The following is a 25,347-nucleotide window of genomic DNA, read 5'->3' on the forward strand; positions in this document are numbered from 1 at the left end:
CGAACGGATAGAAACGATAATATTCGGAGATTAACGCAGCCTAAATAGTCACCGCTTTCGTAATACTATCGAGAAATGTGCCGGTCGATATCGTAGTCAAATAATTAATAATACTGGATTGTTCGACGCTAGATTACTATTCTTGTTCAAAATATCATCGCATTTGCGGCTTAGTTGTAAGTTGCATTTCTGACCAATGACGATACGATTATAAATTATCATATTACAAAGTATTAAGCTTAAAAGTTCATTAATTATCTCTGGTCTCCGCGAGTTTGGCGCGAAATGGCATATCTCGATATATGTATATACTGAATAAAATATCTCAAATAATATACAATTTTAGCAATTTTTGAGTTTAAGATTCAATAAGATTATTATTATTACATGACTATTACTTTATGTTAAAGTTGCATTTTTTGTACTCTGTTAACAATATAACTGAAATCAAAAAGATAAATGGAATCGTAAAATAATAGGCACAATAAAGCTTGAATATAAAACAATATAATAGTTAACAGAAAATATCGTGATAATTAAATTTATTCTGCATAATGTGGGATATATTTTATCAATTTTCCAATATCGAATTCAACTATGTTACAGATTTGTATCAATTATATACCACGATTACCACTAATTAATTTTATTTTCGACTTCTTATACTTTATTTTTGCTAAAATATGAAGTTATTTATATTATTAGTAATATTATGGGAGATTATATATTTTTTATTCATAGATAATACAATCTTATATACGAGAAAACATATACAACTATAAAATCTAAATCGGTATCATTCATCCAGTAGCGTTGCGCTGTAATGATCGAATAATTTCTCTCCTGGTTCGACATCAAAATTTGGTCGAGTAAACCATGGCCAGAATGCAATTATTCAGATGCGTGGTATAACCACTGTATATCACCAAACTGTACTGTAATATGTCCAAGAGTGCAATTGCAGTTAGTAACTAGGTGTTGAAATCAATATTTAGAGATATATGAAGGTATATAAGTACGCGAAAAAAGTTTCTTCGATGTCTGCGAATATATAAAATTTTTTATTTCATATTGAACTTCTCTATTTATATCATTTTATCTCGACTTTTTTAGCAAGTCGAGCAAGATGTATTTTTGTCATACTGAACTGACAGCGGAATGATATTTATATATTATAATTAATTAAAGCTCTACAAAATATGCCTGCGCGTGTATGTTTTAATTTAAGCGCGAAAAATAAACGAAGAATTCATTGATCAATTATGTTAGTTTCCGCTGATAGTTATGTGACTCCGGTATAAATAATAGATCAATACGTGCAGGTGCGAGATATTCTTGTCGTTCTAATCTCGTGAAAATAACCATGTGACATATGACATATGAAAAACACGTTTACTTCCCTAGGCATCTCAATCGATACTATAATTATCCTCTTGATGACTAATTATAAAAATACAATCCGGTTGACTAGGATGTAGGAAAGTGAGACGTTAAACCGTCTGCAGATTCCGAAGGGTTTCCTCTCAATAAAGGCTGGATTTAATTTCTACGCTAATTTAAATTTTCATTGCCCTCCAGGCATAGACCGACGCCGGCGTTCGGAGAGGATCGTCAACCGTCAGATCGTAAACCACTATCCTATACTAAGCTGACCGTATAAATTGTTACTGATAAATATGGATGTCGCGTTCTGATATGGAAAAATAGCGTAACTTGATATACTGATTATCTGTTACCGAAGTGATGCGTAATTTATTGTCAAAATCGATACGATATATCTGATTAAGGGGAAGTTTCTTATATATGTAATATAAATATTAACCAAATTAATAAGTATGTACATTTATTGATAAATCCATATAATTAATTTTGTTTCTATATTTATTTATGTTATTTTATTTTGTATTACTCTTGTAATTAATTGATAAATAAAACTAATAATAATTAAAATAATTTTTCTATAAAATTTTTAGACAAAATATTTAAGAGGAATATCGCTATTAATTGCATTATTATTGTAACTTTATTTTATATCATTTTTTATTTTATATGACTTTATAATTTTTCTTATATAAATACTTTGTTACTTATATAAATATTTTGTTTTACATGAATAGCGCAATTGTTATTTGCACTGATATCTATGAAAATTACATATTATTATTATTATTACAAATCTACACTAAATTCTAGTAAAAATAGAAATATTAAAAAAACATAGAAATTAATGCGATAGTAAAAAAGAAGAAAGTATAAGGTACGATTATGTCTATTTAATTATGTGTCTTTTTCTTCATTGTAGTCGAAGAAATAATGCATAATGATATAAATGCAATATTGGTTTTGTAGTATTATTAATGAAAGTGCACTTTATAACTTCCTGGAAAAGTATGTTGATTAATTTGCCTGAAGGTGAATTTATTTCACGAATATAATAATAATTTCTACCATTAATTCTGGTAAAATCACGTATGTTTAAATTTTATTTATTAATACGTAAACCTAGCATTGCAAAAAATAACATCTCTTTCCGCAATCACTCGAGCATTATTTTGCGATGCATTCAAAGATACATAAGTATAATGTATATATAATAAACTCTCATTTATTATTTTAAAAACATCTAGTTATAGAGAATTTATAAAATAATAACTAAAATAATAACTTAAATAATAACTAAAGTAATAAATAAAATTACATAAGTTGACATTTTATAACACTACTTTCTTAAAAAAGTAATAAACTTTTATGTTTGCGTTTAACACATATAGCACGTGAGTGTTGAAAGGTTTAACATCTCTTAGAAGCTATGAATATTTTATTTATGATAAATCCTTACATACATCATCTATTTAAATAAAGTGTTTCTCGTTTTCAATAACATCTACTTTGTATTTCTTCTAATATTTTTATTTTCTATTTAGAAGATTCAGTTTTCAACTATCATAACGTGTATCATTTGTCATATTTTAAGCTGCTTGAAAACTTTCTGAAGTGACATTTTTATTAACCTTTAAAGGTTCACGCAAGTTCTTAAATGCTTCTCGTTGGGATATTAAATTTAAGGGAAGGAGGGGATACTTCTTATATATAATAGGACCTAAAGTGGATTTTAAAGTGATTATTATCAGGAAATAAGGGGATCATGCACTAGTATTATTGCTACAAAGTTAAACATTAAGGAGATATTTTTACGATATTAAAAACTCGACTCTTTGTAAAAAGTATTTTACAGAAAAATTTACCAGAAATTTCTGGTTGCTTTAATACTTTTAAAAATGGATTCTTATCGTATATCTGCATTATGAATCTGTAAAATTGTCGTACATTGACGCGTAATCGATACCAATTGGCGTAGATAGACGCCTTCTGGCGCACCGACGATTCGTCATTCGAGAGAAGCGTCAGATTATCGGCGTAATTGGACGAAATATCGCGGTGGTGAATATGGTGCGCGTTCGAGCCGTACGACCGCGTTACTAACTGATGTGTTGGCCTCTGGGGCACGAGGGATGGGCTAACGCCATTACTCCCCGCCTGATAGCCTCCAGACACCCTCTAACCCTCGAAGAAAGTATAGATGGTTGTCGGCTTCCCTTGCTTCTTCTCGAGTCGAGGGGATACCTAGCCCATCCTAGCTCTCGCTCTCTCACCTCGTCTCGGAGCGAAGAAACCGAAAAAGAATGGCCGAGAGAGATGAGAAAGCAAATCGAATTTAGCAAAACTATCGTGGCGCATCGAGGTGCCGTCGTTGGGGATGGTGCAATGGTGTTGGAGTTGGTTGTGGTGCGAGGCACCTGCAGGTACGAGGGAGATTTACCTCCGGCGGACAGGCCGGAACTGATCGTGCGGAAGGACGACGGCGGGGGGATATGAAGGGGGAAGATAAAGGAAGGCGCGGGCGGGAAATTAGAGCGCCGGCGGCGGCGGGGAGGCACGAAGGGCAAATAAACGACGAGGACGGCGGAAACGAATTGTCGCGCTACTCTCGTGCCCTTAATACGATCGTTCATAAGAGCGATAACGTCGCAATCCAGCGATGTCCACGTCCCGGTAGACTCGGTAGACTCGGCTGAATTGGTGCACGCGGCTGGTTACGGAGAGCGGAGAAGGTATTCGCATTCGCAACAACTCCGATACCACGGGATGAGGTTTACTTGCCCTAAAAGAAGGATAGGAGGGAAGCGATACCTCCCTGTCTTCTATAGTTATGGAAACGCGTATACGTCGACACTCGTCGATGTCGTTTCGCGCGCTTCGTGCTCGGAAAACGCGATTGGCTTCTCTCACCTTTTCACAGATATACGAGTTTGCCTTGCCTCGGTCGCCACCTGCACTGGTCGCTACCTGTCCATCGTGTCCATCCGTGCACTTCGCCATTGCCATCAGTACCAGTCGAATCGGTTGGTGTATCCCCTCGATGTACAAACGACCCTAAACTCGTTCGCGCGCATACATGTGTACATGTGTGTAACAACTATCTGGCGCAACTATCTCATCCACCTTATCTATCTTCACTTCACTATACACACCCACACGATTATCGCGGATCAATGTAGCGGCGCAACTGTGATTATATGTGTGTACACGAGTTCTTACACTGTTCATCAACCGTTAAATATATATACGTAAAGTTATAGACCGCGCGTACCTGCCTCCCTTCTCACCCACTTGTTTATATGAAAAAGTGGAAATAAAGGGAAATATATAGATAGAGAAATAGAGAGAGAAAGAGAGAGAGAGATGTCTCGAGTATTTTCGTCACCGATACTCTCACGAGTATCCTGGCAAGGCTTCTCCGTTAATGCGACCACGGCTTGTCGACGCGAGGCCGACATAACGCGACGCGACTGGAAAATCGAAACTGACAACGAGCTGAGTTTCCCACCGGTGCCGAGAGACGAGCGTATACAGGAGAATAGGAGGCGATGTGCATCGGGTATAAAGCACGGCGCAAAGTCGGCTATACTCTCGCACTCATTTTGCACGCATACATACACACCATACATCTAACGCTCAGTTCTATGCCAGAACACACACACACACACGCACGCACGCATACATGCGTATACCAACCGGTATCGAACGTTCCGATGGCTGCGGTGGTACGCCAATGCTTGTGGTGAGAAAGCACGTTACGTTTTCTCGTTACCGTTTGAGGTTCCTTTGTGCCTTCCAAGCCGCTGGTAAAGTCAGCGTTCAGCACGGAGTCAATATTATCTGAGAAATTTCTCACTGGAAACTGGAATATAATAGCCCCGTCTCTTTCATTCGCTTTACGCGATGTTGCACTGCAAACGTAATTTGTCCTTCAAATCTGGTGACGTCAATCGTCCATGACAATCGATCATTAATATTCCCTGAATGCGAACGTAGTAACGAGCGGCTTTATTTTTCCATCACGATCGTCTTTTATACAATTTCAATTCAATCTCTTTCTTTCTCTCTCTGCAATCTCTCTCTATCAACATTTATGTCTTTTTCAGTATAAAATATTTTTAAGTATTTATTAAAATTATATCAAATATTCATGCCCTTTATATCATTTATGTATCATGTACGTTTGTTTACAAACAAACATGATAATATGCGAATTCACTCAAAAAGTCCGCGTTTTATTTTTCATTGAAAAATCAAGAGAATTCTCCATGAGATAACAAATGAATTATATATAATAAAAAATGCGTTTGACACATTCTTTTATGCATTTTAAAATTTTTTTAACAAAACGCAAAAAATATAAATTTTAAAATATCGACTAAAATTATTATATTATTATATTATTATATTATATGATTATATTATATAATTATTATATTTGCTTCTAATATTTCATAATTGCGCTATTTGTCATGATCGTTGTCTTTAATACACTTGTTAAAACATCTTCACGGCCAGTGCAATAAATATGTGGAAATCACTTACGTCTGGTCTAACATTCGCGGATGCATTAGCGGCAATAATCGTTGGCCGAGGATTTCGCTTGGGAATGAATGTACCCGGGTTATCTCACGGTTATAACGCGAAAAAGGGCACTTAAGGCTACGAGAAAAGGGGACGGGATGAAATATCTTCGACCCATCCTTCGCTTATGGGTCGGAATACATCACGTACTAATTCCCAAATAGGTGGCCAACCTACCACTTCGTCTTCGAGTAAGCTGTTCGCTTATTTTTACGCCGCTGAGAATACGCCGCTGGGGGACGTTATGCAAAGTACGTCGCGAACGCGCGCGCGCACGTGGCATCGACTCAAACGGACGTTAATTTATTTCGGGAATTCTTCCACGTGCGCGGTGCCACCATTCTGGTGCATTCGCAGTTTAAAATGGCGGAGCTTTGAAAGATTTTACGTCACTTGCAGACGCGCAATCTATCTATAATATCGCTTGATTTAGAAACCATTTTGTTGGTATATATAATGTATTGAAGCTTCATCAAATCTGACGACTAAAAGCCAGTTTAATAGAAGTTTAATACTGTTGTAGTGAGAACAAGTTGAAATCTTTTTAGATCGACGCATGCAATGTCATGTTATGCACATATTTTCAATATATAATAATGTATATAATATTCATATGTGCCAAACATCCCTCTTTTTGCACTAATATTAAACAAGAATCTTTCTGTAATGACATAATAATTAAAAAAAGTTATTATATATTGTAGACAATGCAGGACATAATAATTTATGTAATATTTCCAATTTTATGTAATATTTTATGGAATATTTATATAATATTTCCAAAGAAAAATTGCAAGAAATGCCGATTAAAAATTAATAACAAAAAGAATAAAAAGGATAGGAAAAATGAGAAATGAGAATCCCGTAAGAATCGATGATAATTTGATTAATGGTGCTATTTATACTATAATGTGTGTGAGAGACATGACAACGCGTGAGTTCACGCGATATGATAATATTGTGTTCTAATCTTAACTGGCTGGTATCGATCACCATTCTACCGTGAAATAACGGATCCCTGCGCAGTTAAATTGAGCCACTTCGATCGCGCGGAAAACAATAAAATTTGAGCGTGCCCGAAAATAATAATTGTCCACGTTCTCTTTGTTCGTTCCCGTCTCACCATCCATCCGCCGTGAAATTCTGCCCGGCCGAGGAGCCATATTGCGGTTTCCCATTAAGCCGAAAGTTTTAAAGGTTTCCGCTAAACCGGTAAGCGGGTAGTTCCGACACAGGACCTGCGGGACTACTTGATTAAAACCCCCTGAAAGTGCGACCCGCTGGCAGAATCTCCCGGTACTCTGCATTGTTTATGGAACAATAGATAGGTTTGCCGCGTAGCTTGTAGCACGGGGTCGGCTACCAGGGATTCAGCACCCTCTCGCGTTCTACTACTGGCCGGGTAACAACTTTATTCCTTTCACTGCTTTCATCGCTGCATCACGTGTATATGTGTTGCGTTTTCTTCAACAGAGAAATCTTCAGCTGCGTGGCCGAGAGAATTCAATGGCTTTTAATTTTCATTTTACCTGACCTGACGCTAATATCTTGTAATTGTTACGCATGGGAACGCATAAATGCAGTATGCAAATGTGATAACATTTCGCAATAATATATGCGTGCGTTTATTTGTGTGCGAATCTGAATTTACAGATATTATCATATATCTACTACCAATTTAAAAAGCATTGTCGATCCTTATAATACCACCTTTATGACACATATAAAATAACATAATTAAATAATGTGTAATAAGATATAAATAATAATTAAATAATGAAATTAAATGACATTAAATAATGAAATCATAAGAAGAGGAAGAAAATGCGTCAAATATCCTGAAACGCATAATGTGTTAACTCATAGCATCTTATACTTTTATATCTTATTGCTTTTATATATATAGGTCAAATAAACGTAAAGTTCGTAACGTTCTTGCCATTCACGATGCTTTTAACCTTATTGCAAGAAAACCTTAAATAGGTTTTTCATTGCGATACATATCGTTTACCATTACATTTTCTTGAAATGTTGAATATGAATTTCAACTAAACAATGATGAGAAAAGTTATACTTCTATCATTGAATGAATTCTTGTTTCAAGTATACATTTGATGTAATAAAGTTGCATGATATGCATACATAGTTAACTTCAAAAAACTTTTATGTATTAGATTAATTCCATTAATATTACATTAATCTAAATATTTTTGATTAATTATTATATATTTAATATAATTATTATTATATATTATATAAATGTATTATTTTTAAATATAAAAATTGCATAATATATATAAAATATATATATATATATAATGCAATTTTTATATTTAAAAATATAATACATTTATATAATATATAATAATTATATATATGTGTGTGTATACAAATATATAATATATATTATATTAATTTATATAGAGTACAGAATATTATAGCTACAATATTCTATGCTGTATGAGAATAGTTTACTATATTTTGCTAAAAGATAGTTTGGTCGGTGTAGTAAGATATGCGAGACATTTGTTGAATCATAGGTGATTTCTATATCTAGGCAGAGAATATATATAGCACATGTAATATCCATTGAGTGGCGACAGAGAGATAACGTAGATCATTCCATCAAATACAACAGTTTCTCCGTTAATATGACAATTTGCTTTACACTACCAATGGTCGACACACGTCGACTGTGTAATCGTTCTAGAAATCAGGAAAGGCACATCGAGCTATAACGTACGTTTTGTTTGCGTATGATATTATCGTTTATGACATGAATTACACGAGGATAGCCGTAGTAATTTTGTGGAGTTTCGGAGTAATCTTTTGAAATATTAAAGTATAACAATTTATCTACACATTTATACACACATTTTATCTATACACAATGATACGTATGTAATAAAAAAAGCATTACTTTAACAAATGTTTATAAATGAAATTTTTGTTTGATCGCATATCACCTAGTAGTAAAGAAAAAGACACGTGACTTTTGAGACATTTTGCATATATAGTCTATTAGCAAATAATATATAATGTACATTTCTACTTTGTCTTTATATCATTATAATTGAGATTTCGCAGGCGACAGAATCAATGCCAATAATGTGATTATCAGCGTATACGAGTCTTTAATATCTAAGCAACTCTTGTGACGAAGTTTCGGCGTAACTTATCTTTACTTCGCGCCTTTGTAGAGTTTAATTTGCTCCCTATCTATCTACTTTATGCGATCTGCGCCAGTCATATCAACCAACATGCCAGAAATGAATGCAACGTAGATGCAAATAGCTCTCCGGAAAGGCGCAAAGTGCTCTTTGTCACACGACATGCAATAAAAGTTTCGACGCATATGCGCATCGCGCTTTCAACACCCCATGCTATGGTGCATGCTGCCTTCTTTGTCGGCATTATCGATATCCGCGCGTTTCGAAATAATTCTGATATTATCATGGCACGCCACGCGCTTATTAATTCGTGAGAAGAATTACAATTGCGACGAGCCGTGTGTATTTATCAAATTGTATTATACGTTCTACAATAATTACTTTGCGCAGAATATGATACGAGGATTTTTCAACAATCTGTTATTTACAACGCGAAACACGTTTTAATTAAAAAGTATCGTTTAATTCAAAATTCGATTGTTAACTGATTGCTATTGTAGTTCTCGTAATAGAACTTATGACCCGTATTCTTTTATAACAATTTAGTTGCAAATATTTTATCTTACGATAAAAACTGAAGTGTTGAAATAGCATAATAAATACATTTTCCTGAGGCTTTTGCAGTTTATATGCTAATATATGTGAACATTTTATGTTTCAGTGAATGTCGTGGATGGTGAAGTGTTGCATATCGTGAAGATAAGCCGCCTTCATATGGGCGCTTATTTATGCATAGCTTCAAACGGTGTTCCACCATCGGTGAGCAAGCGAGTCTCGCTGCGTGTACAATGTAAGTCACTAATTTTCATATTATCAAAGAATTCTTATATTCTGTCATCGTAATATTATGTACTTCGATATTGTAATAAGAAGGAAATAAAACGCAGGAAGAAACGACTATTGTCGCGTAAGAATATCCGCGTATTTTTCTGTGCAATAAAAAATGATAAAAATGGAGAGAAATCCGTACGTATAAATATTTTTTAAAACATTATCTGGCAAAATTTAATACGCACAATCATAACATGAATAATGGATAATAATTTCTAATAAAAGCCAGAATTGCGGACAGATACAATTTTTGATAAAAAAAAGAAAAACAGAAATTGATATAAAGCAAAAAGTTTTTAATAAAATTTAATAAAATTTAATTTATATTTATATAAATACACAGATTAGAAAAACATTTCAAAATATTCGTAAAGTAATAGCTTTCTGCCTATTAACCTAACGAATTCAGATAAAACCAATAGTTTGCAAAGTCAGCGATTTTAATATTGATTTCTCTGATTGAAAAAGTTTATGGAAATTATTTTCCAGCGCAAGTATCGAAACTGAGCCAATCGAAACTTTGAAGGATCGCGTCGGATAATCAAATATAGATTAAAACGTCTGCATGTAAATGAATATATGTACATTTTAAATATAATATATTTATAATATATTTGAATATATGTATCAAATTTATTAAATATGATTTTATATATATGTATAGGAAATTATACGATTATATAATAAATTATTTTAACAAAAAGTTAAAATTAAAATCATAGGTATTTTTTCTTTTAATTATCGTGTTTCGATATAATTTAATATATTTGATATTAATTCTCTTTTGAAAAACACATATATCATAACTAATATTCTAATATAACTATAAATAATATAACTACTAATAATTATATTAATTTTGATATAAATTTATAATTATATATTGGTTGTGACATAATTAATATATAATTATACTAAAATAATTGTATGACTTCATTTATTATTTCTTTATTATCATATATTTACAATGTGAAATATCAATCTGCGGATATTCAACAATTTATTCGTTTTAGATTATATTGATTTTACATCAATATTATTCTATTGAGCGCTGGATTTGACACTGACACCATCGATTCCTTCGTGTATATGTATGCCATTAGCGAAAACCACGCTGTCATCGTAATACTATGCACTTCGGTATTATGATAAGAGTGGGATAAAACTCAGGAAGAAACGACTATTGTCGCGTAAGAATACCCGCGTATTTTTCTGTGCAAGAAAAGATGATAAGAAAGGATGATGGAGAGAAACCCGTTTTTATCATACTTCCCCGATTGCAAGGTGCGCGTAACTTAGTAAATGCCGGTCGCTGGAAGTAGTAAAGTATGATGTCGGAAATATTATACTTTTAATAAACTCGACGTGGTTCATAAACGTTAGAAATGAAAATAAAGCTACTAGTTTTCTTTGATATATGAACTAGACTAATATTGTTTCTCATAAGCTTTTTATTAATCTTCTGACAAAGTTACGCCAACTTTGCATGTTGTATTAAATTTTTAACAGATGTTACAAAAGTGCTATGTTATTATATTTTATGGCATCTAAATTTAATAGAATACACATACACATATTATACACATTACAATATAATATGTTATTTATAAGAAAAGGTTATATTCTAAATAAAGTTTTTTTTAGAGATTAAAAATATACATTTTTATATTTATTGTAGAAATAATATATATTTTCATTTCATATAAATATATGGTGAAATAGATTAAATCATATTTCGCTGCAATAAAATCCAAAAGAAAATATCTGGCGAGATATAAGCCAAAAATATAGTTATTTATATAAAGTTATTTATATAAAATATATGAAAAAGAGGAAATTCAGCACATATACATCATATACACACACATATTTGAAGCACATTGTCACCGCTGCAACTTTCGAAGAGTCGTTGTTCCCCATCCGTAAAAGCATCCTCGCGGTGCGCCATGCATTAGGTCGATTTTCAACGTCTCATTTAGCCACCGATTTATGGATAGCTACTTGACCTAGATATGGTCGATATACGTCCGTTCATCCCCGCGCAGCCATTTCAAACGCCACCCGTCCTTCGATAATTCCCAGGTTCTACTCAGTTTGGGGTGCGAAACGCGTCTCCGCATCATCTCTTCTAGCACATTAGTTTCTCGTTTCTACGTGTCTACCTTTCCTCCTGCGGGCAAGCACAAATATTAATAATCGTCCGAAGAATTCGAGCCACCCTTGAACGGCAATTTCGTATGAGGGTCACGAATCACGTCAACTTTTTGACCAGTTACACACTGCCCTTGCGAATCTAGTCTTTTCTCTTTTTTTTTGTAAATATTGTGTGGCATATTGTGCTATATATTCTCGCGCGGATGTTGATCTGATGATGCGCGTAGTGCATGATAAATACGCGAGTATTACTAACACGTGACATGAATTAATGTCGATCGTGTATCACAAAGATATATCATCAAACAATTTTTTCGACGACTTTATCTTCAGTGCATCAGAGGCAGTCATTACCATAGATTGTGTGCGATTATAGTGCGATTTATATATAGATTAAATTATTTCAACGACAGTTAATCGTGAAAGAAAAGAATTTATATTAGGATTTTTCTCTTTAAAGAATAAATAATCAAAAAGTTAAAATTTATTAAAGTAAAATTAAAATTTGAAAAAGATGCACATAATTAAATGTGTGTGCGGGTGCATTTATTTTTTGCTAAATAAAGGATCTTGATTTTTAATATTTATTTAAATATTATATACAAAGTCTTGTGATTAGTATTCTTTTAAACATGCGTGCATGCACAATTTAAAGTTTGATAGATAAGAATTACGCTTCTAAAATACGTATTGAATGATGTGCAATCAAAGTGTATACTTGCTTGCAGTCTATAGATTTATCGATAGCTCAGCACGACGGTTGGGGAAAAGAGATAGGTGGAAAAACTACCCTCCGTAGTTCTGTCGAAAGTGCACCTGCTGCTAGTAAATCGTGATTTACGTTCGTCCGTAAAAGACGAAAGTATGACACGATATATTGGGATATCTATATCGATCGAAAAAGACATGGTCTCACATTTATGATACACCAATATCAATTGAGAGTCTTGATATAAAATGTTTTCTTTTAAAAGAAATACTAAATGTTAAACTTTTAATTAGTAAAATGATTTTAATTAGATAAGTTGATGATACGATTAATAAAAAAGTACTTTTCGGAATCAAAATTCAACATAACCATAAAACCATCTAAAACTCTTTGTGAAAAAATTCAAATTATATATAGACATATTTATTTTATTAAAAAACGTTTCGAAATATTTTAATTTTATTAATTTTACACATTTTTACAATTTTTTTCTTTTATTCAATATATATATATATATATATATATATATATATATATATATATATTTTGAATAAAAGGAAAAAATCGTAAATTAAATTGATTATGGAAATATTGCTTTTAGTCGCAAAATTTTAAATAATATTATATGTTAATTGTTCCTAAAAATGTGTAAAATTAATAAAATGTGTAAAATTAATAAAATTAAAATATTTCGAAACGTTTTTTAATAAAATAAATATGTCTATATATAATTTAAATTTTTTCACAAAGAGTTTTAGATGGTTTTATGGTTATGTTGAATTTTTATATATGTATATATAAGTGCAAAAGATATTTCTAAAATCATTTTTTTTAACTTAAAAATTAAAACACTTGACAAATATAAAGATAAGAAAAATCTTTTTATGTTCTGAATTCTTTTGCACTTTCAAAAATATAGTGGAAGTTGACTCGATAAAGCTGACATGCAGTCTACATTGCATGCAACTGCAAGCAAATGCTTATTTTCAGATAGTGCTTTTAAATCGTAATAACCTCCGGCGCAAAAATGGGTAATTGTATGCTATTGCATGCAATGGAAATTGCGTGTTAACTGCGCTTTTTCGCGAACATTTCATTGAAATTTTTTGAAATTTTACATTAAAAATAACTTGGAAAAGACTTCTTTTATATATATTTGTACAAATTTTCTTTATTGCTTTAATGAGAATGATAGATTTATATGATTTTAGCAGGATATTTTTTTCATTGACCTATTTTTTCTTTTATCTTAATATTAAATTTGTAATTTTACATAAAAATAAGCACAAACGTATATAAAATGAAGTATACGTATGTAAAAGGAAAGGAAAATTTTCTTATGAATAATGTTAGTCTTTGGTTTAATTATTTTCGATTTAAAATATTGATCACACACACACACGCGCGCGCGCGCACACACGCACACGCACACGCACACATATATATATATATATATATATATATATATATACATATATATATATGTGTGAAATACGTGTTATATGCCCGCGCTCATTCATATACTTGTATATGCAAAAATATATCGCAATAATTAATATTATTTTATACAAATGATATTATTGATATATGAAAAGAAAAGATAATGGGAAATGTGAAAATATTATTAATAGTAGTTATTAAATGTAACATATTATTAATATAATATATAAAATATTATTAATTTATATATTATGTGTGTATGTGAATAATATATTATTATTATATATATAATTCACATTAATGTGAATTTCACATTTCTAATTTACAGTTCCACCGATGCTTTCAATACCAAATCAGTTGGAAGGAGCTTATATTGGACAAGACGTAACACTTGAATGTCATACTGAAGCTTATCCAAATTCTATAAATTATTGGACAACAGAACGCGGTGATATGATAGTGTCTGGTAATTTTAAAAATCCGATATTCAAATATCTTTTACAATTGTTGCATGTTTGATACCACTGAACTTTATTATATATTGGAACAAGCTATTTTGTTTAGGTGAGAGACGGCCAAGATTGGAGAGAAGCACACAAATAATGTATAGATACACTTGTCTCGTTCTAACATGTATTACTCTTTACTAAAAACATTAGCCTCAATTAACTTCAGTGTTGTTAATGCCATGTGGTACAGTAAATATTAATGATAATTATTTACAGAAGAATATAATCATAGGAAACTATTGTTGAATCATTTATAGATTTTTTCTTGAATACTATCTCGAAACATTTTTTGAACAATGTTTTTGGAGAAGGGTTTTACCGAAGGGTTTCAATCAGAAAATCGCAACAAGGATAGAGATACCTATACGACATATGATTGTCTCTTTCTCCAAGTTTGGCCACTCCTTGATGGCTTCCAGTATGTATTAGAGTTCAGTGTTTGATACAGTTTATATTTATATACAGTTATATTTAAGATCCTCATTTTTTGCGAGAAAATATAATTTTTTGAACATATATATTATCATTTCGATTTGTAGTTGTCATACATTTAACAATGTTAAAAAGGACAGATTCTCAGCGATATGATAGTCTGTGATAATTTTAAAAATCAGACATGTAAATGTCTTTCGCAATTATTGCACGTCTCTCTGATAGAGAATTTTCTATATTTAATATCTTCCATTTTTTATGCGAGAAAATATAACATATATATTATCATTTCGATTTGTAATTGCCGTAAAGGTATTTAACAATGTTAAATAAAACAGGATCTCTGCGATATAATAGTCTGTGATAATTTTAAAAATCAGACATGTAAATGTCTTTCGCAATTATTGCACGTCTCTCTGATAGAGAATTTTCTATATTTAATATCTTCCATTTTTTACGCGAGAAAATATAACATATATATTATTATTTCGATTTGTAATTGCTGTAAAGGTATTTAACAATGTTAAAAAAGACAGGATCTCTGCGATATGATAGTCTCTGATAATTTTAAAAATTTGATATGTAAATGTCTTTCGCTATTATTGCAAGTCTCTCTAATAAAATTTATTATATTTAAAATCCTCGATTTTTTTTTACGAGTTGAGACAAATTTTAAATATATATTCCATCTAATTTGTGTGTGTTACAAATAGCAATGTGAGAAAAGACTGATTTTTTTAACATGATAAAAGTATATATAGAAATATTTATCCTCTTTACAATAATATATATAAACTTTTATCATTGCACAAGATAGTATAACTTATAAAAATACACTTATAAATACACTTTTTATAAATAAATCTTAAATATTTATTTTATTTTAAAACAGTAACTTAAAAAAGCTATATATATAATTTTTCTTATATAATATTTCAAGATCTTGTTTATTTGTAAAATATACGAGTAAAAAAATTAATAAAAAATAAATACATTAATAAATTATTGAAAGTTTTCAATATACATAGATGAAATATAAATATTTGATATTTTTATCATATAACTTTACTATCCTAATTTAAAATGAAAGCCGGAGAACTTGGCTTTATTGGCACAGGCAATTCTGTTTCAGGCGACAAGTATGAGGCGATATCGACCGACAGCGGTTACAACAAATATATGATGTTAAAGATAAGAAACGTTAGTCTGAAAGATTTTGGTTCGTATAAATGTGTCGCGCAAAATTCCCTTGGAGGAACAGATGGCGTCATTAAACTAGATGGTAAGTTATGCAACGATAACAATAAGAGCAATATAGTAATTTAATTTAGTGTAAGTAGAAGTAAAGAAAGAAATAAATTCGATGAAGATATATATATATATATATATATATATATATATATATATATATATCTTTAAAGAATGAAAACATTCAGCATTGCCTATTGAAAAATGTGGAATGAGTATATAATTATATTTTATTTAAAGATCGGTTACTCGAAGTCAACGTCCGCGCTAATGGTGAAATAATTGGTTTCCAATAGTCAGTTACTTTAAAATATTTGAGCTTTCGTCGTTAACGAGCGACAGGCAAAGCCGCGCAGCCTTTTCTTACACGAGCATTAACTATAATTGCCTATTAAATTTGTGTTGGACATACAAGTATAGCTATCAAAAGCTGTATTGTAAAATACTTTAGATATTACAATATATTATATAAACGAGAATTAATATTTCAACGTGTTGTATGAAAAATTCTAATTTTACATAATATACAAAAAGTAAAGAAAAAAGACCGATAAGGCGCGAAAGTTCATGAAATTTGATGATGAATCGTGCTATCCTGACGTTGTCTTCTTGACAATGCTAATGATAGAAGGAAAGTTTTATTTAGTTTAAGCGACGACGCAAACGAAAATAATTGCATGTAGGCCGCCTCGACGCGTCTTTCAGCTTTGCATGCTTGTGAAGACTCATCGTAAAACTTCACGAACTTTCGCACTCTCATAACGTCTAATATACTTATGTTCATCTTCAATATTGTTTCACAACTGTCAGCGCCTGAATGCAATCTTATGCAATATTCTTATGTGTACGTATATTTACATATTGAAATATGTTACTTATTTGTTTTGACGCGCAGAAATTCCAGCTCCATCGACCACATCTACAACACAGTCGCCATATCATGCAACGTCACCACATAAGAACGGTAATTATATAAAAACCACCTAAAAAATTTTATAAATTCCTCTTCAAATTGTGTTTGTATTTGTTTTATGTACGATAATGTAGGAGAGCGGTTAGAAAAATGCGATGTGTGAAATTTAAATTAAGCGATAATGCATTACGTTAGACCACCGGAAGCGCCTAATGCGGATATCGAATAAGGTAGAATAACGTTTTACCTTAGGATCGAGCGAAGCTTCTGACAGAATTCACTTATTTCTCGATTCCTAAGTAAAACCATCCATTTTCACCCCTCGTCCGCGGCAGCATACCGTATAGAGCACAATGTATAAAACCGCCTTTGTGTAATGCATTTTAGGTAGAAACAGTAACAAGAAATCACGACAACGACCTTTCGACTACGAGGTCGAGGAATGGCGAAATCCAGGTCAGTAAATATCTATTTTAACACGCTCCGCGTAGAGCCCAGGCATTTCCCACGACGATACACGTTCTGCCCGACCGCCATGTCGTTCGAGTAATTAGCGTAATTAAAACCTCGTCAACGTTGTACGATCAGGATGGTAGAGGTAGATCCTAAGAGAGAAAATCCACTAAATTGGCAATGCTCGGTGATCCACTTTATCCGCGAGCGAATTACTTCGTCGCGTTACACAATCCCTTTTATTGACCGAGAAGGATTCTGTGGTCATCCCTTCGCTATAATCAAGCGAGAAAACATACATTAACTTCTTGTTTGAACTCATTGAATATCACAAATCGATAAATCGTGTGAAATTTTTTACAACTCTATGCGCGCCGCAGATGGAAGGTCCAAAATCTACTTAATTTTAATCATAAAGAACACGACGTCGATTAATAATTTTTTTATGCCAAATATTTACAAAACTTTATGTTAAAAATGTTATGTAAATAATAATCACTTTTCTTCTTAAAATATTACTAAACGAAATTATATGTTCGCGAATTATTATAATTTTGTGTAGATATAATCTTATGATCGTGTCTTGAAGTCGCTCCTCCAAATCTCTTTACAAATTTGCGTATATTGAGCACGGTTAAGCTGCGAGGATTTATATAAGATATCCTTCTCGTAACGTTTTCTTAAAATCTTTGTACAAATTTACTAACTTTGCTCAAATTTCGCCTAAACTTTGCCTAAATTTCCCTAAATTTCTCAACTTTATTTACACTAATCATTGATATTTTATTCAGTGTGCTCCTTTTGCAAACAATACAAAGGAACCCCCGCTTTTTATGATTTTACGAAAATTCGATGTATTTTAAGAATAATACCACGCGAAATAAGTTTTCCCATTTGAATACATCTAAATAAATCGTTTTCTGTGGTATTTTCGTCAATTACGATTTTTATTGCGAAAGGCAGACTTCGTGCGTTAACTTGGAACTCTTCGCAGATCCTTATATTATACAAGCCAGCTGCTGGAGATTGGCGGCAAAATGCAAGTTCAAAACTCACTTCGAATGACTTTGTTCAAAGATTCCCCCGAGCGTTGGGCCAGTTCTCCCTTCCTGAAGTTTACTTTCAATTAATGAAAAACGAGCTACGTTGACTCGCGGCCGTCTGCCTCCGGGATCAGGAAGTGGAAAAGAGGAAATGGAGAGAGGCAAACTCCTCCGATACTTTTTTTTCTCGCCTTTTTCTTTCCCTCTCCAAAAATCGATTGATTCAAAGCATATCGCCTTACGCACACAATTGTGATTTATGTACTGTTAGATTAATATTACTCTCTATTAATTGTTACTTTGTTTATGTAAAGAATGTTACTTTGTTATTGTAAAGAATAATTGATTAAATTGCGATTAATGAAACTGCAAATTGCATAAAATTATTCAAAGTTATGATTTATGTTTTCTGAATGCAATTACTTGATTAGACTACAGAAAATAGAAACAAAGAATTAATTGTTTTACAATAAATTCATTCAAATAAAGATTGATTTACTCTATGATTATTATTATTATTATTATTATTATTATTATTATTATTATTATTATTCGGAATATATATATATATATATATATATATATATATATATTATTTTAGTAAAATAATAGCTTCTAAATGTGTGTCATATTAAATATAAATAAAAACTGAGATTGTGTAATATTACAGCATAGATGAACATAGATGTTTGGATAGTCTTCGAGTTTCAAAACCACCGAAATATAATCAATAATAACGCTAAATGTACAGACTGAAGTTGTTAAAGAAGTTGTTAAAGTGTTGGAAAATGGTTCGTCTGTCGCAGACTATGTGGAAAGTCACGTACAGTGGATTTTACTGGTAGGTGGGAATAACTTTTTCCGAACGAACGTGCGGTTTCGACGTCCGTTTCTGGCGGGCAAGCCAAGGTGCACGATGAACTACTCTCGAGAAACGCCCTGCATTTGGGACGACTATCCGCGAATACTAGGAAAAAGGCAAAAACGGACATTTTCTCGAGTCGTTACATTCCGGCTTTTTGGAGAGAACAAATTTTGTTAATATCGTTCTAAACGTCCTATCGTTGAGTTGATTGCTAAAAATTGGAAAAAATTTTACGAGAAATATTCTACTTGAAATACTCTATTTAACACGAACAGATAATAATGACTTTGGACTAGACATTAATTAATTACTATAATATTTAAAATCAAATTTTTAATGATTAATTTACACATATTTTTTCTAAAGTGTTATGTCATTTCGTCTTCATTATTGGACAAGTTATTATAATGATTATCATTAGTATGTAACTTTTTTAAATTTTATTGAAACTAATAAAAAGAGTAAAAGTTTTGCTTTATCTAGATAGTTATCATTACTAATAAATGCAACTCACTTACAAAGGAACAGATCCTAAATTATTTGATAATGCCGTGGATGGAAGTCATTAAGGTAAATCGAGGTGAAGTTTTATCGCGGTAATAATCGTACATTCTGATGTATAGTCTACCGTCATTGATATATTCGTTTCTACAACATTACTAACTATACATTAGTGCCACAGGTGGCGATATTGATTCGACTTCAATTCATTTATCAAAGTTCAGACAATCAATAAAAGTTACCGTCAGGAGATGTGAATTTAATCGAATAAAATGGAGCTTTTTCTGGAATTGCTGACGCGTTTGCATATTATTCGGTCTACTTCATGTGTCAAATATACGTAAATGCCGAAATTTATTCATACGAAATTTATTCATAATTTTTCTAGATTAATAGGGAAAATTAATCTTTTTTCAATAAATGTAGCTCATTATTATAAATGTCTATATTAAATTTTTCTATTATTCTTATTATTGTCACGATTATTAAACAATATTATATAATAATATACAATTATATATCGTATATATAATGATATACAATTATCTTCTAAAGCGACGTTGAAAATTACTTTCTTTTACGCATCAGATAGAAATTTGTTTAAAAAATCTTGTTAAGGTTCAAGACATTCAAGTATTGTTAAGTTCCGGAAGTTCAATACATCATGACTCGCTTCACGTAGCAACTCTTGACTCTACGTATCTCACCGGTGTCTCATCGTTCTTCTCGCCACATAACAAATGAAAAAGCTCGCAAGGCACATCTGCGAATTACTGCGGCGCCACAATTAATCCAGTAACATTTCATCCGGCGTTTCTTTGACGGTAACGGCTGATAAGAGCCGATTTAACAGACGTCGGATATATTTAATCTCAAATGAATTTACCCTTTCCGCGTTCTGCCGCGCCCGCCGCTCCTCATCGCCGAGGGTTTTATCTCGTTAAAAAGGGATTTGTGCGCGAGTTGAACATCGCAGAAATTCCGGTAGAACCGAGAGTTCGCTCGAATTTAATTCCCGGACGCGCGCAAGCGACGAGAGGGAGAGGATGCCCAGCTCCTCCTCTCGTTTCGCATTATCCGCAACAACTCCTCGTATTTATCTTCCGTATCCGCTCGTTACCGTACGTACATGTATACTAGCAAGGCCGAGAGCGAGACCACCGAGGAAATGAGCCGCCGAGCTTGACGATTTTCGCGTATGCTCAAGCGCTACCAACTATTTGTTCCGGACGTCGCGGCTAGTAAACGACGGTTATGGCGGGGCGTTAGATGAAAATAAGGCCAAGAAGTTCGTCCGAAACGTGGTGTCGACGGTGGTGATGTCCGCGGTCAGTGATACAAAGTTGGGACGGTATTCCGGTGGTGCGGTCGTCCGTCCTGCGGCCAGTCTCATTAACCGAAGAGAAAGAATATTAGCCTTCAATGAATAAGCTCTTCTTTTATTACCAGCACAGCGTCCTCTGCCTTTACTATACAAGATTACATTCCTTTTTGTTACAGATACAATACTTTGTTATAATCACCCGCGGTAGATGGATACGTTATATGCAGGATTTATGTTCACTTGCAAATAAAAGGCTTATTTTTCTGATACACTTATACATTTATAATAATCAATTCTTAATAATAAGAAAATAAAATTTATATATGTATGTATGTATGTACGTATATATATAAAAACATTTATTTTTCCTCAATAAAAAAAAATTTCATTACTAGTGCAAATACTTTCTCTTTTTCACTTCATGAAATATAAAATTTGATATCAAAATAACAAGTCACACTCGTCTCTATTGAGTCATTGATATATTAGAAATAATAAATCAATTACAATTTGTCAGGAAACATTGAAATATGAAGTAGAAATGCATTTTTTATAAAACATCGAAATGTGATTCTAACTTCTCGCGAGTAAAAAAATTAAAATATATAATAATTAATAATGTTTGTATTTATACACCATTGAAAATGCACTTACACCTAAAATCTATCCGTAGAATTACGTTAAGCTTATGATAATATTATCTTTAAATATCAGTCGTTTGCAGTTCGATGATCGACTAATAAACGCTAGAACTTGATCAAAAACATATTGCATATATTATATAAGTCAACATCTAATATGAGAAACGTCTCATAGTTCAATTATTTTCTCTAATTTCTTTTCGTTCTTAGTTATCGCAATTGAATTAGAGATCATTTGAACAGAACCCTTGCACTTCATTCGCGTAATCATTCTATTGTATTCGTAGTGGAACAACCGCAGCGTTGTTTTGTCTGTTTTCAGACTACGGTCGGGATTACGGTCCGGCGTCAATGAGGCCACCGGGCGAGGTGCCGGACGTCCAGAGTCCGGGTGTGTCCCATCGGGCGCAGTTCGTTCTTCATCTCTCTCTCAGCCTCCTGTCGTTGCTGCTTCCGGCCATCAGAAGGTGATTCTCACGTCGCGGGAACGGGGCTTCCAGTTCTAGTGTTTATTGGTCGGTGATCGAACCGGAGACGGTCGATGCGCGCGCGGTTACCAGTTTCCGGTACGCCGTCTCCGGACAAGTGATGGACGAGTGCGACGAGACGGGCCGCGCTTAAAATTATTTTCGTACTAAAACTAAACTTATACAAAGAGAGAAAGCGCAAAGCAAAGATATATATATAATATGAATAATATATATATATATATATACATATGAGAATATATAGTATGTCGTGTAAGTATACTTGCGGTGAGTACGTTTAGGCTTTCTCGACTGATTGGCGCTCGTGTGTCACCCTGTAAATCGTGTCGTTCTTCTCCTACAATTAGTTCTCCTGTACGGAGCTGCTCGCGTTTTAACTGCTTTAGAGGATATTTATTGCACGTATATATATTGAGAAAGACTTAGCGTTGAATATTTTTGAGAACCGGAGTAATCCGCGGCAAAAGTACCGAGATTTGTCGCTGTAAATTCAGGTCACGTCACTGAGAATCTTTACCTGACGTGTCCGCCTCTTCTTTTTTACTAATCGAAGGGAAGTGTTAGATTATAAAGGAGCCGTGAATATATCTTGAATAAAGATACATCGGTGAATACTTACGATACTCGGATTCAACGAAATTATTCTGACATAAATCTCCATAAATTTCCTCCGTAACACATAATTCTCAGAAATATCTCGATCCACCGTCTTTGAATGGAATCGACCCTCTTTTGATGTAACTTTACTCGTAACTATTCTCTTGATGTATTTTTGACCAGTATATCGAATTCCAATATGCAGTATAAAACGTTATGTACTTTAAAACCGTAATTTACTAATTTCCATAATTATTGTAGATGTTAATTAAACATTTTCTTTCACACATTTTTTTGAAAAATTCTAATATTTTTTCACCATTATTTTCATGTTCTCACTATCATGAGGAAGACACAGGAACTGTATTCAGTAAATATATATATACGTACGCATAAAATATGATAAATAAAAATATAAATAAATAAATAAAAAAATATATATATATATATATATATATATATATATATATATATATATATATATGGATTGTAGTTGTATCGAGACGCATCGCTCGGTAATCTCGTAATTAGCTGTTTGATTGGTAAGACGTGCATATAATCCGAGGGTATGATCCTGTATGCGTTTCGCAAGACGCGATTGTTAAAGGAGAATCCAACGGAAATTCGTAAGTTTGCGATAATATATGTCGCGGGGAAAGAATTAACGCTAGACATCAAGTAGCCTCGAATCATCGACGACGGTGACGCAGAGAGCTTCGTGGCTTCTTTTTGCGCGATTATGACATTTTGATGAAACGAGAGACGCGGTTTTTTATCACAGTACAGTTGCGCACGGCTATAATTAGAGACGGTAACGATACGGGATAACAATGCGGTATGTATCCTTGTTATATAGGTAAATTAATGTACGTGTGCCGTACGAAACGTTGTTTTCATCTGAAAATATTGATTGGCATTTCTGAAAGTGATTCTCATATTTTTGAGCAAATCCTGCTTTTCACTTCTCGTTTCGTCCGTCGCGAACCGCGTGCGCTTAACAAAGGCACATTGCGTAAAGAATGTTGTCTACGACGCTTTAAATACTTTGAATCTCTTCTTACGTTGTACCTGATCGTATCAATTGCCATCATCGTTCGATCTTAAGCGAAGCGGATGTGAAATGCCATGAGCCTTTCCCTGTTAATTCTGTAAATATTGTAGATACGTTGTGCTGTGATCAGTCTGGATCGTCATCTTTGAAAGGATGACTCGAGGCTGCGCTTGTTAAATCGAATGTAGAGGCGAGTGTTGTGAATATTATATAATGTTTGAGATGATATAGAGAAGACGGTATTCGTACACGATGACGTCGTTCAATAGAATACCAAATGAGGCTGCAGCGCGATCGTAGCTATATTTCAAATTAAGTTATGATAATGTTATTAATGTATCACATGTCCGACGATTTCACTATGTCAAACGATTTTTATGTACATGCACTGCCTCGGATAAAACACGAACCGATGATTAGATATAGATAGTGGAACTGTCGGCCTGTATATCTTAATAAATCGAATACATGACTGCCATTATACATGCATTATTTCTTAATAAATAAGCCCTTAAAATAAGCTAAAAAATATTACTTTATGATTAATGCATTTTTATTCGCAATAATTTTTCTGCATTTTCATTAAAAATATGTTTTTATTTATTGCAGATTTTTTATTCATTATAATTTTTCAACAAGATATTTTCTCGAAGAGGGAAGATTGAACAAATACAAACTTTTTGCGAAGGTAAGTACTTTCAATTATCTATACACACGTAAAGTAATATTTTTATAATTATATTTATGTATATAAATTACCAAGTATTTAGATAACAATTTGAAAGAGACTTGATCTGAGTATAATATAGTAGTAGTGTGTAAGAGTGTTATTAAAATTTAATGTTTTATTAATAAATAAAATTATAGCTACGCATCCGCGAAATTCTGATTAACATGAACCGTTAATGGATTCTCTTATTAGTGAACCTATTTCTTTATTTAATTGGTAAATATTAATATTCGTATATAATAAGTTATATATAATTAATATTTTGATCAAATTATAATTAAATT

The 25,347-nt window shown here is 32.6% G+C and overlaps 1 protein-coding gene and 1 long non-coding RNA gene across 10 annotated transcripts in view; one reads left to right on the plus strand and one right to left on the minus strand.

Moving 5' to 3' along the window:
• Window positions 1-24,814, plus strand: part of LOC145967407 (lachesin) — a 172,061-nt gene extending 147,247 nt beyond the window's left edge. For 2 of the 8 annotated variants that reach the window (XM_083092264.1, XM_083092263.1), the window contains exons 6-11: window positions 9,796-9,924; window positions 14,597-14,734; window positions 16,327-16,491; window positions 17,353-17,421; window positions 17,758-17,826; window positions 22,520-24,814. In XM_083092264.1, coding sequence (XP_082948390.1) covers window positions 9,796-9,924; window positions 14,597-14,734; window positions 16,327-16,491; window positions 17,353-17,421; window positions 17,758-17,826; window positions 22,520-22,668 — 719 coding nt within the window. In that variant the 3' untranslated portion in view covers window positions 22,669-24,814. Of the gene's footprint in view, window positions 1-9,795; window positions 9,925-14,596; window positions 14,735-16,326; window positions 16,492-16,697; window positions 17,318-17,352; window positions 17,422-17,504; window positions 17,601-17,757; window positions 19,240-22,519 lie in introns of those variants that run through there. The other 6 variants (XR_014437404.1, XM_083092265.1, XM_083092267.1 and 3 more) reach the window with 6 other exon arrangements.
• On the minus strand, window positions 586-5,351 carry LOC145967408 (uncharacterized). Of its 2 annotated transcripts, XR_014437405.1 has the most exons (4): window positions 5,077-5,351; window positions 4,291-4,434; window positions 775-935; window positions 586-676 (listed from the first exon to the last, which is right to left on the minus strand). It is a non-coding gene; the product is annotated as an uncharacterized LOC145967408 (long non-coding RNA). The 2 variants fall into 2 exon arrangements; XR_014437406.1 differs by lacking the exons at window positions 586-676; window positions 775-935 and adding an exon at window positions 2,819-4,162.
• Window positions 24,815-25,347: the final 533 nt, after the last annotated feature.

The sequence above is a fragment of the Camponotus vicinus genome, unplaced genomic scaffold (assembly GCF_025532165.1).
Source record: "Camponotus vicinus isolate PSW18456_S1 unplaced genomic scaffold, iyCamVici1.0 SCAF_2, whole genome shotgun sequence".
In the NCBI taxonomy this organism is placed as follows: Eukaryota; Metazoa; Arthropoda; class Insecta; order Hymenoptera; family Formicidae; genus Camponotus; species Camponotus vicinus.